This window comes from Mus pahari, chromosome 11 (genome assembly GCF_900095145.1).
Source record: "Mus pahari chromosome 11, PAHARI_EIJ_v1.1, whole genome shotgun sequence".
NCBI classification, from domain to species: Eukaryota; Metazoa; Chordata; class Mammalia; order Rodentia; family Muridae; genus Mus; species Mus pahari.
Window position 1 is genome coordinate 30,514,248 of NC_034600.1, and position 15,114 is coordinate 30,529,361.

Consider the following 15,114-nt stretch of genomic DNA (forward strand, 5'->3'; position numbering starts at 1 on the left):
AATTATGGTCTCAAGGTGCTTCTGCCTCTGCAATATTGAGGAAGTTTAAAAAAAAAAAAAGTGGCAATACTCCTCAGACCAAGTCAATAAAATATCCGTTTAAATATTTACTTAAAGCAAGATCATTACTAATGCCATGTGCTTACTGAGAGTGAGCACACACATTAGATTTCAGAACTGTCCTTGACATGTTCGGAAAACAGGGAGTTTATTCTTGTCAAACCCATCTGGAAATAGATTCCATTATGAGATTTAAATGATGAATCAAGGGCTGTGGAGAGAATTTATATAAGATTTATAAACAGAAACTGCCTTTTGATTCCCTAATGGTAGAAAGCACATGAAGATTCTTCCCCCCTCCCCACCCCACCCCNCCCCCTTTTTTTTTTTTGGTTTTTTGAGACGGGGTTTCTCTGTGTAGCCCTGGCTGTCCTGGAACTCACTCTGTAGACCAGGCTGGCCTCGAACTCAGAAATCCGCCTGCCTCTGCCTCCCAAGAGCTGGGATTAAAGTGAGGCGGGGTCACTGCTGGGGTGGGTGACTCCAAGGGTGTGGCCCACCAGCCATCGGATGCCCACTTAATTACAAATATTGTGTTCAGAAGTCGCCTTATTGTAGGCCCCAAGTCCTTCCCCTGAGGAGCTATTGACTTGACTATAAAAGACACCGAAAATAAGTTGCAAGAATCAGCTGGGGCCCTCCCAAAGCTAGGGAGCCCACCATGAAACACCTGATCCTGGAGGCAAAGTCCAAATGACAAAGAAGCCAAAGATGTCTCAACACATGAATGAACTTTTGCCACTTTGTATTTTATTGTGGAACTGAGTTTCTGTTGTTTTTTTTTTTTTTTTTTTGTTTGTTTGTTTTGTTTTGTTTTCCTTTACATCAAATATCCTTGATAGAAGAGGGGATATTGCACACAAATATCATAAAAGCACTACATATTACTTTCACTGGAAACTAATTTTTCTACATTAGATATGACTGGATAGAATGGAGTGATGCAGGATTATAAGACATAATACCATACACAGCTGCAGACCGACACAAACACCATTCAGAACAAGAGAGAGAGTGAGCTGCTCCGCAGCCGGACGTAGGACTGTACGTTACCGCGGGCGGGCGCATGCGGGAAAGCAAGGACCGGCGCGGCGCGGGCGGCGGCTGAGCAGAGCCACTTCTCCGGGGCTCCTGTTTCGGGAGCTCCACACGTGCGGAGAAGCCGATTATTAGCTGTTCTTGTTTTCCTTCCTTTTCATTTTTTGATGCTGCCTTTGAAATGAATTCATAAAAGTCTCGGTTTTTGTTTTTAAATAGTGAATAGTTTTAATACCAGGTGAATAAAACCTAATTGCTACCAAAGCGGTGCTCATCCCTAGGCGGCTTTTGGTGTGTTGTTGTTCAGCTGGTTAAATGATAAAAGCTTACAGTTCCTTTCAGGTAGAAACAGAATCTTTTTCTCCTAGATCTGAAGTATGAAAGGAAAAAAAGAAGAGAAGGAAAGTCATTATCCTAACTCACAAATGTCATTGCCAAGCAGGGACCTCCTGTGACAAATGACAGAGAAGATAAGCAGATCAAGTCTGGAATTGTAGCGCCGCTCCGGGAGCTAAGATTTGTAACAGAAATGGGAGGTGGTAACATTTCCATTAGCAAATGATTAAATTTATAAAACGAGTATTAGAAAGCTCCTAAATTTCAAAAGCTATTGGAAACACTTAAAACATTCATATACACTGGGGAAACCATTCACTATGATATGTAACGTTAAGGGAAAAAAATTTTTTCTTCTTTTGAATTCCATGGAAAATGGTGTTTGGGGCGAGGGGTCGGTCACTGTGTCCAGTCCCATCACAAGACTGAGAAAGCATGCATGGGGTTCGGGGTTTGGAAAAAGAGGACAGAATTGGTTAAAATTGAAATGGAGGATTATCTCTAAGATTTAGTCTCTGTAGAATTTTGTTTACAAATACTACCAAAAAGGTCATGATCAGGAGTGCTAGCTCAATAGAATTCCATCATTTAAACAGGGTGGAAACACCTTCCACTCAAATATTCAATCTATACAATTGGATTAAGAAGCATATGCACAAATCTTCTAGAAGTCTGTGTCGGTTTTTAGCTCTCACCACAAATGTACAGGGTCCCATTGTGGTGGTTACCTCTAAACTAATTGTGTATGTATGGGACTAGCAAGGTCAGATTAGCCACACAGGTAGGAGAGGTGCCTGGGAGGTCAGGAGCCACCTGTAAAGCAAATGTATTTCACCCTGGTGTCCTCGGCTCCCTGGCCATCACTAAGGACAGGGGGGTGCAGGAGGGTGCTGCCAGATTGTGTAGGAATCAGCCAATGGATCAGTGACAGTTTTGTGAAGCACTTTCCCCATTAGATTCTGTAGAAACAATAAGAGGTATGGGGGTCGAGTGGTTATAACTGAAGGCTGGCTATGGCTCTTCTAAGGTATATATATATATATATTTTTAAACAAAATAATATAAAGGCTAAATAAATTTAAGTTGGAAAACTAGAAGATAACTCCATCTTCTATGAAAGAAAAGTCAACCAGAGGTCTGAATTTGGCAAGAAGGCTAGAAACTGTTTCTCTTCACTTGTGGACCAGCCTAGAAGCCCCCATTAAATCACTATCTTGTGTGTATTGAGCTTGTCTGATGAAGTGAGAAGCAACCGAGCTTACAGTCAACAAACTCTGTTTTCATCACGATGACTTTTCGATCAGATAGGACAGTTTTGTACCTTTAATGTGTCACTGTTACGGGTTTGAAAGAAGTAGGATAATAAATAAAAAAAAGCTGCATTCCTAGAGACACCTAACAAAAATAGAATATTAATTTTCTTTAAAAAATTAAACATTTGGAAAATGTGATTCACAGCATTAAGTAGACTGCATGGGTTCTCAGCCAGAGAACCCTGGAGAAATAGTGTTTAAACCCTCAGAGTAAAATAGCAGTGCGAAACATATACTTTACAGACGAAAATAAACTAAAATGTAAATTTTGAAATAAATAACTAACATAGAAAATAAAATGAGGTCATTGTTCACTACCCCGTAGATCTTAAGAGTCTGCAGGAAACGTAGCGTGACCGAGCACAGCACAGCTGTCACTGAGAAGTTTGCCACCTCTGAACCCTGGGTACATGAATTTGCCACTTGAAACCTGGTGGAAGTTTTCCTCATGATCTGGCGTCACAAGTCTGTGGTTCAGTGATGACAGCGACGGACATTATGTCTGAACTCTCTACATGGTGAACATAGAAGTTGAGAATTCATTTGTTTTCAATCTATTCTTTCACTGAATGTTTTCCAGAAAAAAAAAAAAAAAAAAAAAAAAAACCCAAGCAAACTGGTGCGAGGGTACTTCTGAACTTGGCTCTTTTACCTCATGGTGAATAAAAGGAGGAGGGGACAGCACTGGGTGATGCCCCAGACAGTAGCCTACCCCGCCTACCCACTCTCAAACAGCATGGACTCAACTTTCACGGTATGAGAGTCAAAGGGCAGAAGGTACCACCATTTCTGGTAGTGACAGATTTTTAAATAAACACCATGACTTCAATATCAGACTTCAAATCTTGCCAGAACCTTAAAAAACTTCAATTTTTGTCTTACAAAAACACTTAAAATAATAATAAAAAAAAGACCATCATTTCAAATTTTTCTTTGTGTTTTCCTGTAAATGAAAACATTTGTTAAAAAGTTCATCTATGAAAAGTTCTCACGTAGCTTAAAAAAAAAAATCTTCTGTACATGTGTTCCCATGTGTTGAAATTAATGGAAAATTAAAACAGCCAATGCAAGACAAAGGACGGCAGATGCTGTGCCTTGCTGAGAGCTCTTCCACCATAAGAGTCACTGTTTTCCTAGTTCTGATCAAAGAAGCCATTCCAGTCTCGAACTTGAAGAATTAAAGAAGCTACGAAAGGTGCAACGTATTTGGTTGAGTGGCCACGGGTACATCAGAAGTGGTGATGTTCACCAAGTGTGACTCTGCACTAAACCGTTGGGCCAATCAGATGAGCTTCTGGTACCTTCCCTCCCCACACGCTCCTTTACCTGGAGTATCTACAATCCTACATGGATGTTTTAAAAACTCGCTGTCTCACATTAAAAAATAAGTGCATCAGGTATCTTTGTACATTCAAGTCACTTCCTAAGGCAAAATGTCTCCCATGTGTACTCCCAACTGCTTTGGTATTTGCTTCAGTTAACTGGGGTGGACTTGGGTGTTGCTGCATGCAGGTTGACTTGCTGTGGACTTGGGTAGACAAATGCTGGGAGCATGCCTTAGATCAACCTACTCACGTGTTCGAAAAGTCTGAGAGTTCTGAATGGGGTGCAAACCACTCACTCGTCCAGTCTACACTTGCTACATTATGCCGTGTGCAGCCTTTATAATAGCAAAGGCATTGAATTAAGGCGTGAAAAATCTCATGCCCTCGTAACAGGCTTCATTCTTTCTGTTCTTTAGGAACATGCTTTAGGAGAATAAGACTCTTTCTGATGACTCTGGTGAAAATGGAAAAGTCCACCTGTGTAGACCACAGAATAGCTGTGGTCTGAAAAAAATGCAGACCTGGTTGCTGATGTCTCCTCTATACCCCATCCTGCCCATTCTTTCTCCCTGGGCATCTCACCAGAACTCTCCACCTCTGTCTCTTGCATTCTTTTTCTTTCTGATTCTTCCCCTCTCACTCTCACTCTCTCTCTCTCTCTCTCTCTCTCTCCTGCAGTCTCTTGTTCCTCTCTCCCGCCTCTCTCCCTCCCCTCCCGCTGACTCTCTTCCCCTCTCTCTTTCTCTCTCTATGATAAATGCTAATACCTAGCAGAAGTCAGTTGGGTGCGTGAGTGCATGGCTTCCAAATGTTCAGCAGAGATGAACGGGGATAGGTAATTTTGCAGTAACTCGAAATCTATTGTGGGAATATGGTTACTTCCCTTAGCAGTCGGCAAAAATTGAGAACTATCAGTGACTTGCATCATCATGACACAGTATAGCATCTGGCAGGTAATAACTGTTCAGTGACTTAATTAGATGAATGGACGTTTTAGAAAAGGTAGTTTCAAATTCAAGAATTCCTGGAAACACAGTTTGAATCCTGTGGTGTGGCTGGCTGCGGTCTCTACAGTTCTATCTTGCATGCGGGGAAGGACTCGTCTTGCATGACCACTGTACTGCTGCTTGCTAAGACCATAATGTTGAGGTCCTGCTGCTTCTCATGGGTCTCCTGGTACCACTCCCTCATCACCTCAGAGTCATGGGTCGGAATCAGAGTCACCTACGGAGGGGGAGAAAAGGAGACATTTAAAGGACAGCAGGGATGGATGCCAGATTAAACACAGAGCAAGGTATCTGTTGGATCACTAGCAGAAAGGGATAAAAGAAAAAAAAAATGTCGTTTTCCCAGAAAAATACCAATGAAGTTTTCAACTGATGTTTTCCAAGAACAACAACCAAGCTGTAAAAATTAGAAGGTTTGTTTTGTTTTGCTTTGTTTTGTTTGTGTGTGGGGGGGTCATTGAAGGGAAGAGTTCGAGCCCAGAATCTAAATTACCTAGGAACTTGCATGTAAATTTCACTGATGGCTTTTTAACGAAGTGGTGTTGAGAACTGTTTGGGTAAGGTGTCGTTTCTCGTGTTTCCATTAACATGGGGCAAATGTTGTACAGACCATATTCCATACTTAATGCATGAAGTTTTATATTGTAGCTCAAACCCTCAGAAGCCCACCCGTTGGCCCGAAAGCAGAGACTGTGCTGTAGGAGTGGAGTACCGATTTTGGTACTTCTCATATGAACACTATGGAACTCTTTGGAAGCAATCTTATGGAAGATGTGAGCTCAGGTTGCTAGGTGATGATCTGTAGGGCCACAAATCAGATCACCAGAGATCAGAGTCCAATCGGAAGATGGAGACTGGATGGTTCATAGCCAGCGCGGAGGGGCTGGAGCAGAAAAATCCCGAGAGGAGAGGCAATGACACCACTCTGGAATTTCACCTGGAGACTTGATCCCACGTACCTCAGCCAGTGACCATGTTCCTAGCTTTACTCTACGAGTGAGTAAAGATAATTCCTTAGCAGCAATTCCACAGGCTCAGGACAACTTTGATTCACACATACAGTACTCAGAATTGCAGGGAGAGGGGCAGGGTTGGGACAGCAATTCATTTCAGGGCATTGTACCGATGCACAGACTCTGTCTTAGGTAAGGTGGTTCTCCTCCACTGCTACTAAGAGTGAGCCTGTCAAGGAGGCCTATCTTCTGTAAGCTAAACTGACCTTTCATCTGAACCGTAAGTTCCTAGCTGATTTAGATTCTAGGCTACAACTCCTCCCCTCAATGAAAAAAATTTTTTAATTTTTACAGCTTGATTGTGGTTCCTGGAAAAGATCAGTTGAAAATGTCATTGGCATATTTCACATGCAACTATCAGGAGGTACTACACGTGGATCCACAATGACAAGGATGCCTATTTCAACATGGTTCCTTCTCTTTGCCTCTAGAATGAACTCACATGTACCTCAGACGTGGGCCCAATGTTCTTACCTGCATGTTGCTTCCCCACTGAGCCTTCCCTTCCAGCAGGGCATCCAGGACAGCCCGGCTGGGCTCCTCCGCCGCAGGGTCGTTCCCACTCACCACGTAGTAAGATGACCTCACTCTCTTGAAAAACTCAACATCGACATTCTTACTGTTGCTGTGGTTGGGAATATAGCACAGGTCCAAATACACAGGGAGGCCCGGAGGCACGGTGGACGACTTGACCGTCTTAGTGGTTCCTGGTCCTTTGGGGACAAACACAAAGCAAGGGTCATAGCAGTGTGAAGACACAGACACATCCACGGATCCCCAGCTGCGGTCTCTGGGACATGAAAAGGATGGTAGGAGTCACAGTTCCCTGGCACCTTGTGTAGGGCCTCCAACCTCAGGAGAAATTATACCGTGCTTCTTTACCATCTCAATAGGAGAAACTGAAAAATGAAGCTTGGCTTCCCTTTACAGACAACCCCTTAGGAAGAAAAAAAGAGTTTCCTGGATTTGTTTTTTTAAAAAGGCATTAGTGCCAGGTAGTGGTGGCGCATGCCTTTAATCCCAGCACTCAAGAAGCAGAGGCAGGTGGATCTCTGTGAGTTTGAGGACAGGCTGGTCTACAAAGTGAGTTCCAGGACAGCCGGGGACAGCCGGGGCTGTTATATAAAGAAACCCTGTCTCGAGAAAGCCAACAAATAAAAAAACAAACAAACAAACAAACAAACAGAAAGGAATTAAATAAGAGAACTCTCCATCCAAAGGATCTACTTGTACTAATGTGTATTTTAGTTTGAAAAGCTCTATAAGACAGAGGCTTAACTTATGGATCCTGATGCCATATGGAATTGAACAACTAAACATGAATGGACAAATACGTTTTTCAACAGTAAGAAATTTCTGATCACCCATTGAAATTAATTTAAAATCAGATATAATGATGCATGGGGTTTCTGGTCATGTGTGCAGCATGGCACACACAGCTCCACAGTAGCCCTGGTTCTGGTCCCGCAGTGTGCCCACTGCACACTGTGCTGTTGTCTTCCTGTGCGACACAATGGATGGTGTCTGAAACACCCTGCTCTTGTAGACACAGAAGAGTTGAATTATGGAAACAAAGACTTCTCATGGTTTTCTACCATTGCATCAGCACGTCAGTATCAAACTAGTGTATCTTTGGATTGGTTTATGCTAGAAGGATTTCAGAATAAAACACTGCTATTTGAGTTAATGACTCGAGCTTCAGGGGGAGAGTGTTTAAGAAATTTGGGGTTGAAGCTTGGAAATAATCTCCAATGTTCTCTGAAATGGCAAGAACCTACCTCACAAAACAAAAGAAAAGCCTCAAGGAAGAAAAGCTAAGGAATGGAGACTGCTGGCTATCAGTGGCGAATGGGGAGCAGGCAGGCATTTCTACTTAGCTCCTGCTGAGTAGAATTCTGGCCTGAGAAATTACTGTGCTAGCAAGGCCGTGGGGAAAAAGGAGAACCAGCTTTAATGGTTTCCTCTTTTTCTATTCGATAGTTACTGGTCAACTGGAATCTCATTGTTCACTAGCAGGTAAGAAAACACAGCAGATGTTTCAGTGGGTACATATTGCCTACGTGTTAGGGTTTTTTTTCCCCCAAAGGTGTAGATTTTTACATTTTTACATTTTAACTTTTACAGAAGAAATAAATATTGGGCCTAGGCAAAATTCCAGGTTTGCCAGGGAACCTTTGGTCTGCCATACGCCTCTGGGAGCTCCTGACTGTCACCCTGATGTGATTTTTAAGGACAGCCTGCCTGAAGCCTCCCAGAGCAGCCTGAGACACACACATCCTTACTTCTGAAGGTTTGCAACAGGCTGTCCAGAATGACATCAGCCCAGCAATCCCACCAGACGGATCCCACCACACTCTGCTCTCTCTAAGCCACACTGGGCCAGGAGGTGAACCTTTATGCAGAAGAGGAAGGTGGACGAAAGGTAGCACATCCGTCCACTCTTTCTGGTTTTCCCAGCAAAAGGACAGAGAAGCAGACGGGCTTTCAAGTGACCCCCACCTACCTGCCGTTGCGGTCTTCACCGATTTGGATGCAGAGGCGTTGGCTGCATTCTTAGTCTCCTTGTCCTTCTCTTCGCCGCGTGTGGCTTTGACCTCAGGAGTGGTGGTGGTCTTCGTAGCTTTTTCCACAGACTCTTTCTTCTTGGGAGAAGCCACTCTGGACACCTTGTCGGAGGATTCCTTCAAGGCTCCTGGTTTGGGGGAAGCTGCTAACGGCTTGGACTTCCCATCGCCCTTTTTGACAGGTGAAGAGGACTTGGTCTTCGTGCCTGGCTTCTTGGTCTTAGTCTTCTCCTTCAGGTCTTTCTTCAGAGCCTTGCCTAGGTTCTGATCAATAGCCAAGGCGTCTGGGTCCACCATGGACACATCGGGGTGGCGGGGAGAAGGGCTTCGGTCTTGCATGGGGGCTGGAGGTGGGTCCATGTGTTTGTAGGTGACGGTTTTGTCTGTGGGGATGGTTTCTGACTCATCTTCAGAGTCAATATTGGCATCGGCTGTGATGGAGGGGCACTCTTCCGTCTCTGGGGGGACATCAGAGTCAGTCTGGGATGGGGCTGACTCACTGACTGAGGTGGGTGGCGTTTCATCGCATTGCCTGCCCTGTTGTTTTCCTCCTGAAGGTGGGGGGGCTCCTCCGGACTGAGTGAGGGGCTTCTCGGATTCTTCAGTGGGCTCTTCGCCAGCAAACCACTCGAGAGGATTTGGATTAATGAAGGAAGGCGAGAGCTCCGTCTTGGGATGCTTGAATTCACAGGAGGACACCAGACATAAATCAACATCCTGGCGTGCCTCCGAGGGGGACTTCTTTTCTGTACTGTAGCATCGGTCTGAGGTCTCATAGGAGTACGTGGATGCCTGTGGGGTCTTGGTGATCTTCTCCATGGTCTCGTAACAGTATGCAGAGGTGTCTGGACTCCGTGTTGTTTTTGTACTTGTCTCGTAGGAATAGCTTTCAGACTCGGGAAAGCTGGTCATCTTCTCAGTGGTTTCATAGGAGTAGCTACAGTCGCCAAGTGTGTGGCCGCCATCCTCAGTGTCATCGTAGCCATTGCTAATGTCATCCAGGAGCCTTCTGGACCTCTCAGTCTTTTCATAGGTGTAGCCACTTACTTCAGGGGTCCGTGTCGTCTTCTCGCTGATCTCATATGAATACCCACCCTCTTCTGGGGTTCGAGTGGTTTTCTCAGTAATTTCACAGGTGTAGCCACCATCCTCTGGGGTCTTGGTGGTCTTCTCAATGGTCTCATAGGAGTACCCACTGTCACATGGGGATCTTATGGTTCTCTCTGTCTTCTCATAGTAGTAACCACCCACGTCGTGGGTCCGGATGGTTTTCTCTTGAGATTCATAGTCATAATCTTCTTCATCTGGAGATCCAGTGGCATTCTCAGGCTTTTGATAGGCATAGTTAAAGTCACCGGGTGTCTTCCCTCCACCGTCCTTCTCCATGCTAGATGTTGTCAAATCTCTATTCAAGGCCAGATGATGTTGCATTGTATCAAATAACATGGAGGAACGGAAGCCATAGGGCTCTGCCGTTGCTGCATCTATTGGTGGGGAAGAGGGGGCTTGGTGAGCTGCTGCGGTCTCTTTAGCAGCAGAGGTAGAATCGGAAAAGCCAGGTGAATATAAAGGTGAGGACTCTCGTGGGGTGAGTGGAGAAATATCAGATTTCGGAGAGAGTTTCCCTCCTTCCAGGCTCTGCACGTTTTCGGACGCAAGTGAGGCATATAAGGACATCTCTCTGGGAGGAACGACATCAGAGAGAGTGTCTTCCTGAAGAGGAGAGGCTATCTGAGAAGGGGTGTGAGCTGAAGAGGTGGATGGGGACGCCTCTACCTGAGATACAGAGATGAGCTCAGACAGATCATTATCCTGGGTGTAGGAGGGCTCTTCCGTCGGCGGGATCTTATGTGACAAACTAGAGTCCTGGATGTCAGAGGGACTATAGTCCACTTCCGTGGGCCCGTTTTCAGTGATGTGAAGCATACTGGCACCCAGAGTAGGGTGATCTGGAGACTGCCGACTAAAGTCCATAGCAAGAGAATGCTCAGGGGATTCCTGGCCGAACTCAATAGACATCGAAGACTGTTCAGATCGGTGATCTTGAACTGGTGTCCTGGATTTGGCTGTCTTGGGGGAGAAGTCTGGAGGAGAAATTGACATCGGTCTTGGGCACTCTTCTTTAGATGGAGACATTTCCGTTTCCTGGAAAGTGGTAGGTGTTTGCACCACAGAAACCGACAGGGAGTCATCAACTTCTGTGGAATGTGGAGAACCCACCTCGGCATGCAGAGAAGGAGACACGTCATCTGTGGTTGGCTCTGGAAACGAACTTGTAGCCACAGAGGCAGTAGAGACAGAGGCCACACCCTCCATGTGAGAGTAGGTGTCTTCTGCCACACCCTCATCCACAGGTGTGGCTGACTTGTCTGAGACAGTGCCTTCTGAAATGGACATCTTGGTGTCTTCTTTGAAAGAGCCAAACTGACTGACATCTATTTGTGTTGGAGATACATCTCCTCCCAATTTCCTTTCATCCAAAGCTAGAGCTGTTTGAGAACTCATGGTTTCAACATCACTGGCTTTCTTTTCTGGACCAAAGTCTTCCTTTATGGGTATGAAGCCCGTTGTGCTTTTCTCTTCCCGTTTGTCTTGGTAAAGACCAGTGGAAGTCAGGTCAGAAACCGGGCTTTCTCTGTCTGGGAAGCCCTGCTTTCCATTCTTCCCTTCAAAGGGGCTTTCGGAACGTCTGCCAAGAGCCTTGCTATCAGCGCTCAGGAAGTCTTCATATGGGGACTCAGATCCAAGAAGGGGAGGGCTGCGTAAAGGAGACATAACCTTCTCCACAGGAGACTCTGAATCAGGCACAGGCTCATCCATGGGGCTTAGGGACGCTCTCTCGTTCTCGTCTTTGGCCTCACTGAATTCAAAGCTCACTGGAACTGCCTGTGGCTTCTCAGTGACTTCTGTAGGTAGGTGACTGGACTTTTCATCAGTGGGAGATTGGTAGTAAGGTGTGTGGCCAGCACTGCCTGTCACAGACTGAGATGGTGACACTACTTCCAGGGTCTTCTCCTCAGGGCTGGCACAATGTTCTTCAACTATTGCTTGGGTCACTCCAGGGGACACTGACCTTGCTTCTCCCTCTGCTGACACTTTAATCTCATTGGGTGTCAGAGAGAAATTCACACTACGTTCACCCAGGGGAGTCTTCTCTATGGGTGATGGCGGAGAAGGGCTCTGGGATGGACTCTTGGCTGGGCTAAGTCTCTCATCTGAAACATCTTTGATGTCCAACTCAGCACTGGCTTTCACTTCTTTCTCTTCTGAGCAGTAAGCATCACGAAGAGCAGACTTGCTGAATTTGTCTTCTTCCATGGACGAAGGTGGTGATATGGTGGAGGCGGAAGCGTTGTAATCCTTACCATCGGTGGCATCTGTTTTTGACCCTTCTGACAATCCATTGAATGATGCAACAGCAGGTTTGGAGTATTCCTGAGAATACAGTGAAGACTCGTATTTGGTAATGTTTACGAACTCCTGAGATGGGGACTCTGTTTCCTCGTTGTTTGTCTCGTCGCTCATCACATCACGAGGAGTAGACATCTCATCCATCGGAGTAGGCTCACTAGAGATCTCAATGGTAGACTGCGTATATCCAGAGGTGGCAGTGAATTCCTCAGGCTGGTCTTCCCGATTCTCCTCATCTGAAGCAGTGGCCTCACTCTCAGAGCCTCCAGGTAGGGTCTCATCGTGAATTGAAGATGCAGGTTCTCGGCTAGGAGACTGGATTCCAGGTTGCTTGGCCGACGTGCCCAGGAATCCGTACTGCTCCTCTGTGACTCCAGCCTCAGCGGCCTTGTCAGCCACGGCCATCACATAATCTTCAGCCTCAGCTTTGTCGGGCTCATAGTCTTCCTCTCTGGCATCCTCTGCTTTGTCCTCCTCTTCGCCCTCCTCCTCAGACTGTTCAGCTTCTCCTTTCTCAAGCATTTCATCCATGTCTTCTTCCGCCCGGTCGTCACCGCTGACCACAGACTCCCTCTTCTCCTTGAGGTGCACATCTGCCTCAGCCTTTGCACTTTCGTCATCTTCGGTGGGGCTGTGCTTAGAGGCACTCCCGCTCGCGTTGTCTTCCCCGTCCTCTTCCGGCTCCTCAGCCTCCTCAGTTTCCGCCTTCTCTTCGTAGTCTCCGGTCTCTGAGGATTCTTCAAAACCAGCTCCTTCATCTTCAAACTTCTCAATGTCATCCACGCCCTGCTTCTCAACTGGCTCCAGCTCCTCAGGGGTTTGCTCACACTCGCCCTCCCCCTCGGTGGTGGTGATCCCCTCATCGGGTGACTCGGCGGAACCTTTGCTGACTTCCGTCTCTTTCTGGATGACGTAGGCTTCTCCCGGCTGGGTTTCCTTCAGTTTCTCTTCGTCTTCAATGAGCTCCAGCTGAGGCTTGATGTCCTTAGCCACATCAATTTCCTCAGCCTTTAGCTCCTCAAAGTCCTTGGTTAGATCCTCAGGGGATGACATAAGGGACCTCTCAGCTTCCAGTTCTTTGGCAGGACCACTGGCCGCTATTCCAGCTGCAGCCACTGCGGCAGCTGTGGTGGCAGCAGTGCCAACAGCTGTGGCAGCTGCTTCTGTGGTCTTGCCTTCCTTTTTAATGACTTTGACCTTCCCCTTGTCCTTGAGTTTCCCGGCAGCAATAGGCTCCTTCTTGGTGGACTCTTCTTTCTTCGCTACTTTTGGTTTCAGTGCAGATGGCTTCTTTGTGTCTGACAGAGGAGTCGATTTCTTTATGTCCTTGGAGATCTTCTTGATTTCCTTTTTGGGTTCCTTCTCTTCCTTTTTAACTTCTTTCTTCTCCTCTTTCTTCAGCTCCTTCTTGGCATCCTTCAGGGGTGTTTCCTTCTTCACCTCTTTCTTCAGCTCTCTTTTCTCTTCTTTTTTGATGTCTTTCTTGATCTCCTTCTTCACCTCTTCCTTTTTTGGCTTCTCGTCTTTCTTGAGGGGTGTTTTGTCTTCCTTCTTAACCACTTCTTTCTTGGGCTTCTCCTCTTTCTTTTCCTCAAGTTTTGTCTTGCTTTCCTTTTTCACCACTTTGTCCTTGGTGACTTTGGGTTTGCTCTCAGCGGCTTGCTTCTCGGCGACCTCGGCTTTCACTGGGGACTGCTCCTCTTTGCTGGACACCTCCTTTTCTGTCACTGAAGGTTTACTTTCTGTCTTTACAGGCTTGTCTTTTTTCACTATCACTTTCTCTTTGCTTTCAACTTTGGGTGTTTTCTCCACTTGACTAGCTTTTGTGACTTCAGGGGTTTCCTCCTTGGACTCCTTCCTCACAGATTTACTGGTAAGTGGTTTTGCAGCTGGCTTCAGACTCTCTCGGCTGTCAGCCCGCTGTTTCAGTTTGACCTGTTTCACTGGGGGGGTGGGCACCTGGCCAGTGAGATCTTTTTGGGTGGCCAGTGGCTGCTTTAGGAAGTCTAGATGTTTGAGTTTCTCCAGTCCTTCTAGGATGTTGTACTGGGTGCTGTTTCCGGGAAACAGAACCCGAATGATTTTCTCGGCGGGGTTGGCTGGATGCCACACAATCAAAGATGAGACTGAAGTTAAGTAGGAAATCGGGATATCTACTTCTTGTCCATTGGGCAGGATTAGTTCGGCCTTGTCTTTGTTGGTGCCAGTCCACTGTTGCATAAAATACTGCATTTCCTTGCTGCTTTTGACTGGGTTAAGCACATACATCTCAAGTTTGCCCACTCCCATCTTTTGGAACAGGATGACAGGCTCAATGGCATTGCCGACACTTCTAAATAAAGGCTCTGGTTTCATGGACAGTTTGTTTAGATACTGGAGAGTGAAACATGCTTCTTCTATGCTTCTCTTCATCTTGACGTTGGGTTCTGGGTCTTTCAGGTTTTCAGGTACGTTGAGAAACACAACCCCCAGGTCGGGGGAGATGAGGTTTTTCATCCAGTCACTGTTGCTGGTTGACCCCTGGGACCGCTCCTCTTCCAGCTCTGCAATCTTGCGCTGCAGCATGCTATTGATCCCAGGCAAATTGTCATCCCCAATGTGGGTAAGCAGGATGGAGTCCACACGGTCCAGGTGCCGAATGAGCTTCCAGAAGCAAGATTTTCTCTCTGATCCTCCGTTGATGAGCATATTGAATCCGTTCACTGCAAACAGGGCCGAGTCCCCACGGCCCCCTGGGAAAATGTAACAGCAAGGCTTGGAGAGCTTCAGAAAGCCGCCCGAGGTCGGGGGCTCCAGGATGTCAAAGGGAGAGGGGACTTCTACAGATTCTGAGAGATACTCGGTGAACTCAGAAAGTCCCTCCATTTCTGGCAAGATAGAAGCTGAGTTGAGCTTAATGTTGATGAAGTCTTGGAGATTGTGTCTGTCAAGGTTGGAATTCTTCCAGTCTCCCTCCTCGGGACAGAAGAGGGTGAGGCTGGCTTTGTTGGCAGGGTGGGTGGTGCTTAGGAGCTCACCAATCTGGGTTTACAAACAGAAAGAAAGGG

At 46.3% G+C, this 15,114-nt stretch overlaps 1 protein-coding gene across 1 annotated transcript in view; it reads right to left on the bottom strand.

Annotated features, from left to right (window-relative positions):
- Positions 1-788: 788 nt before the first annotated feature.
- Map1b (microtubule associated protein 1B) overlaps positions 789-15,114 on the bottom strand; it is a 100,151-nt gene continuing 85,825 nt past the window's right edge. The window contains exons 5-7 of the mRNA XM_021208259.2: positions 8,596-15,088; positions 6,567-6,805; positions 789-5,296 (exon numbers count right to left, since the gene is read on the bottom strand). Of these exons, the coding sequence (XP_021063918.1) occupies positions 5,141-5,296; positions 6,567-6,805; positions 8,596-15,088 (6,888 nt within the window). The 3' untranslated portion in view covers positions 789-5,140. The remainder of the gene's footprint in view (positions 5,297-6,566; positions 6,806-8,595; positions 15,089-15,114) is intronic.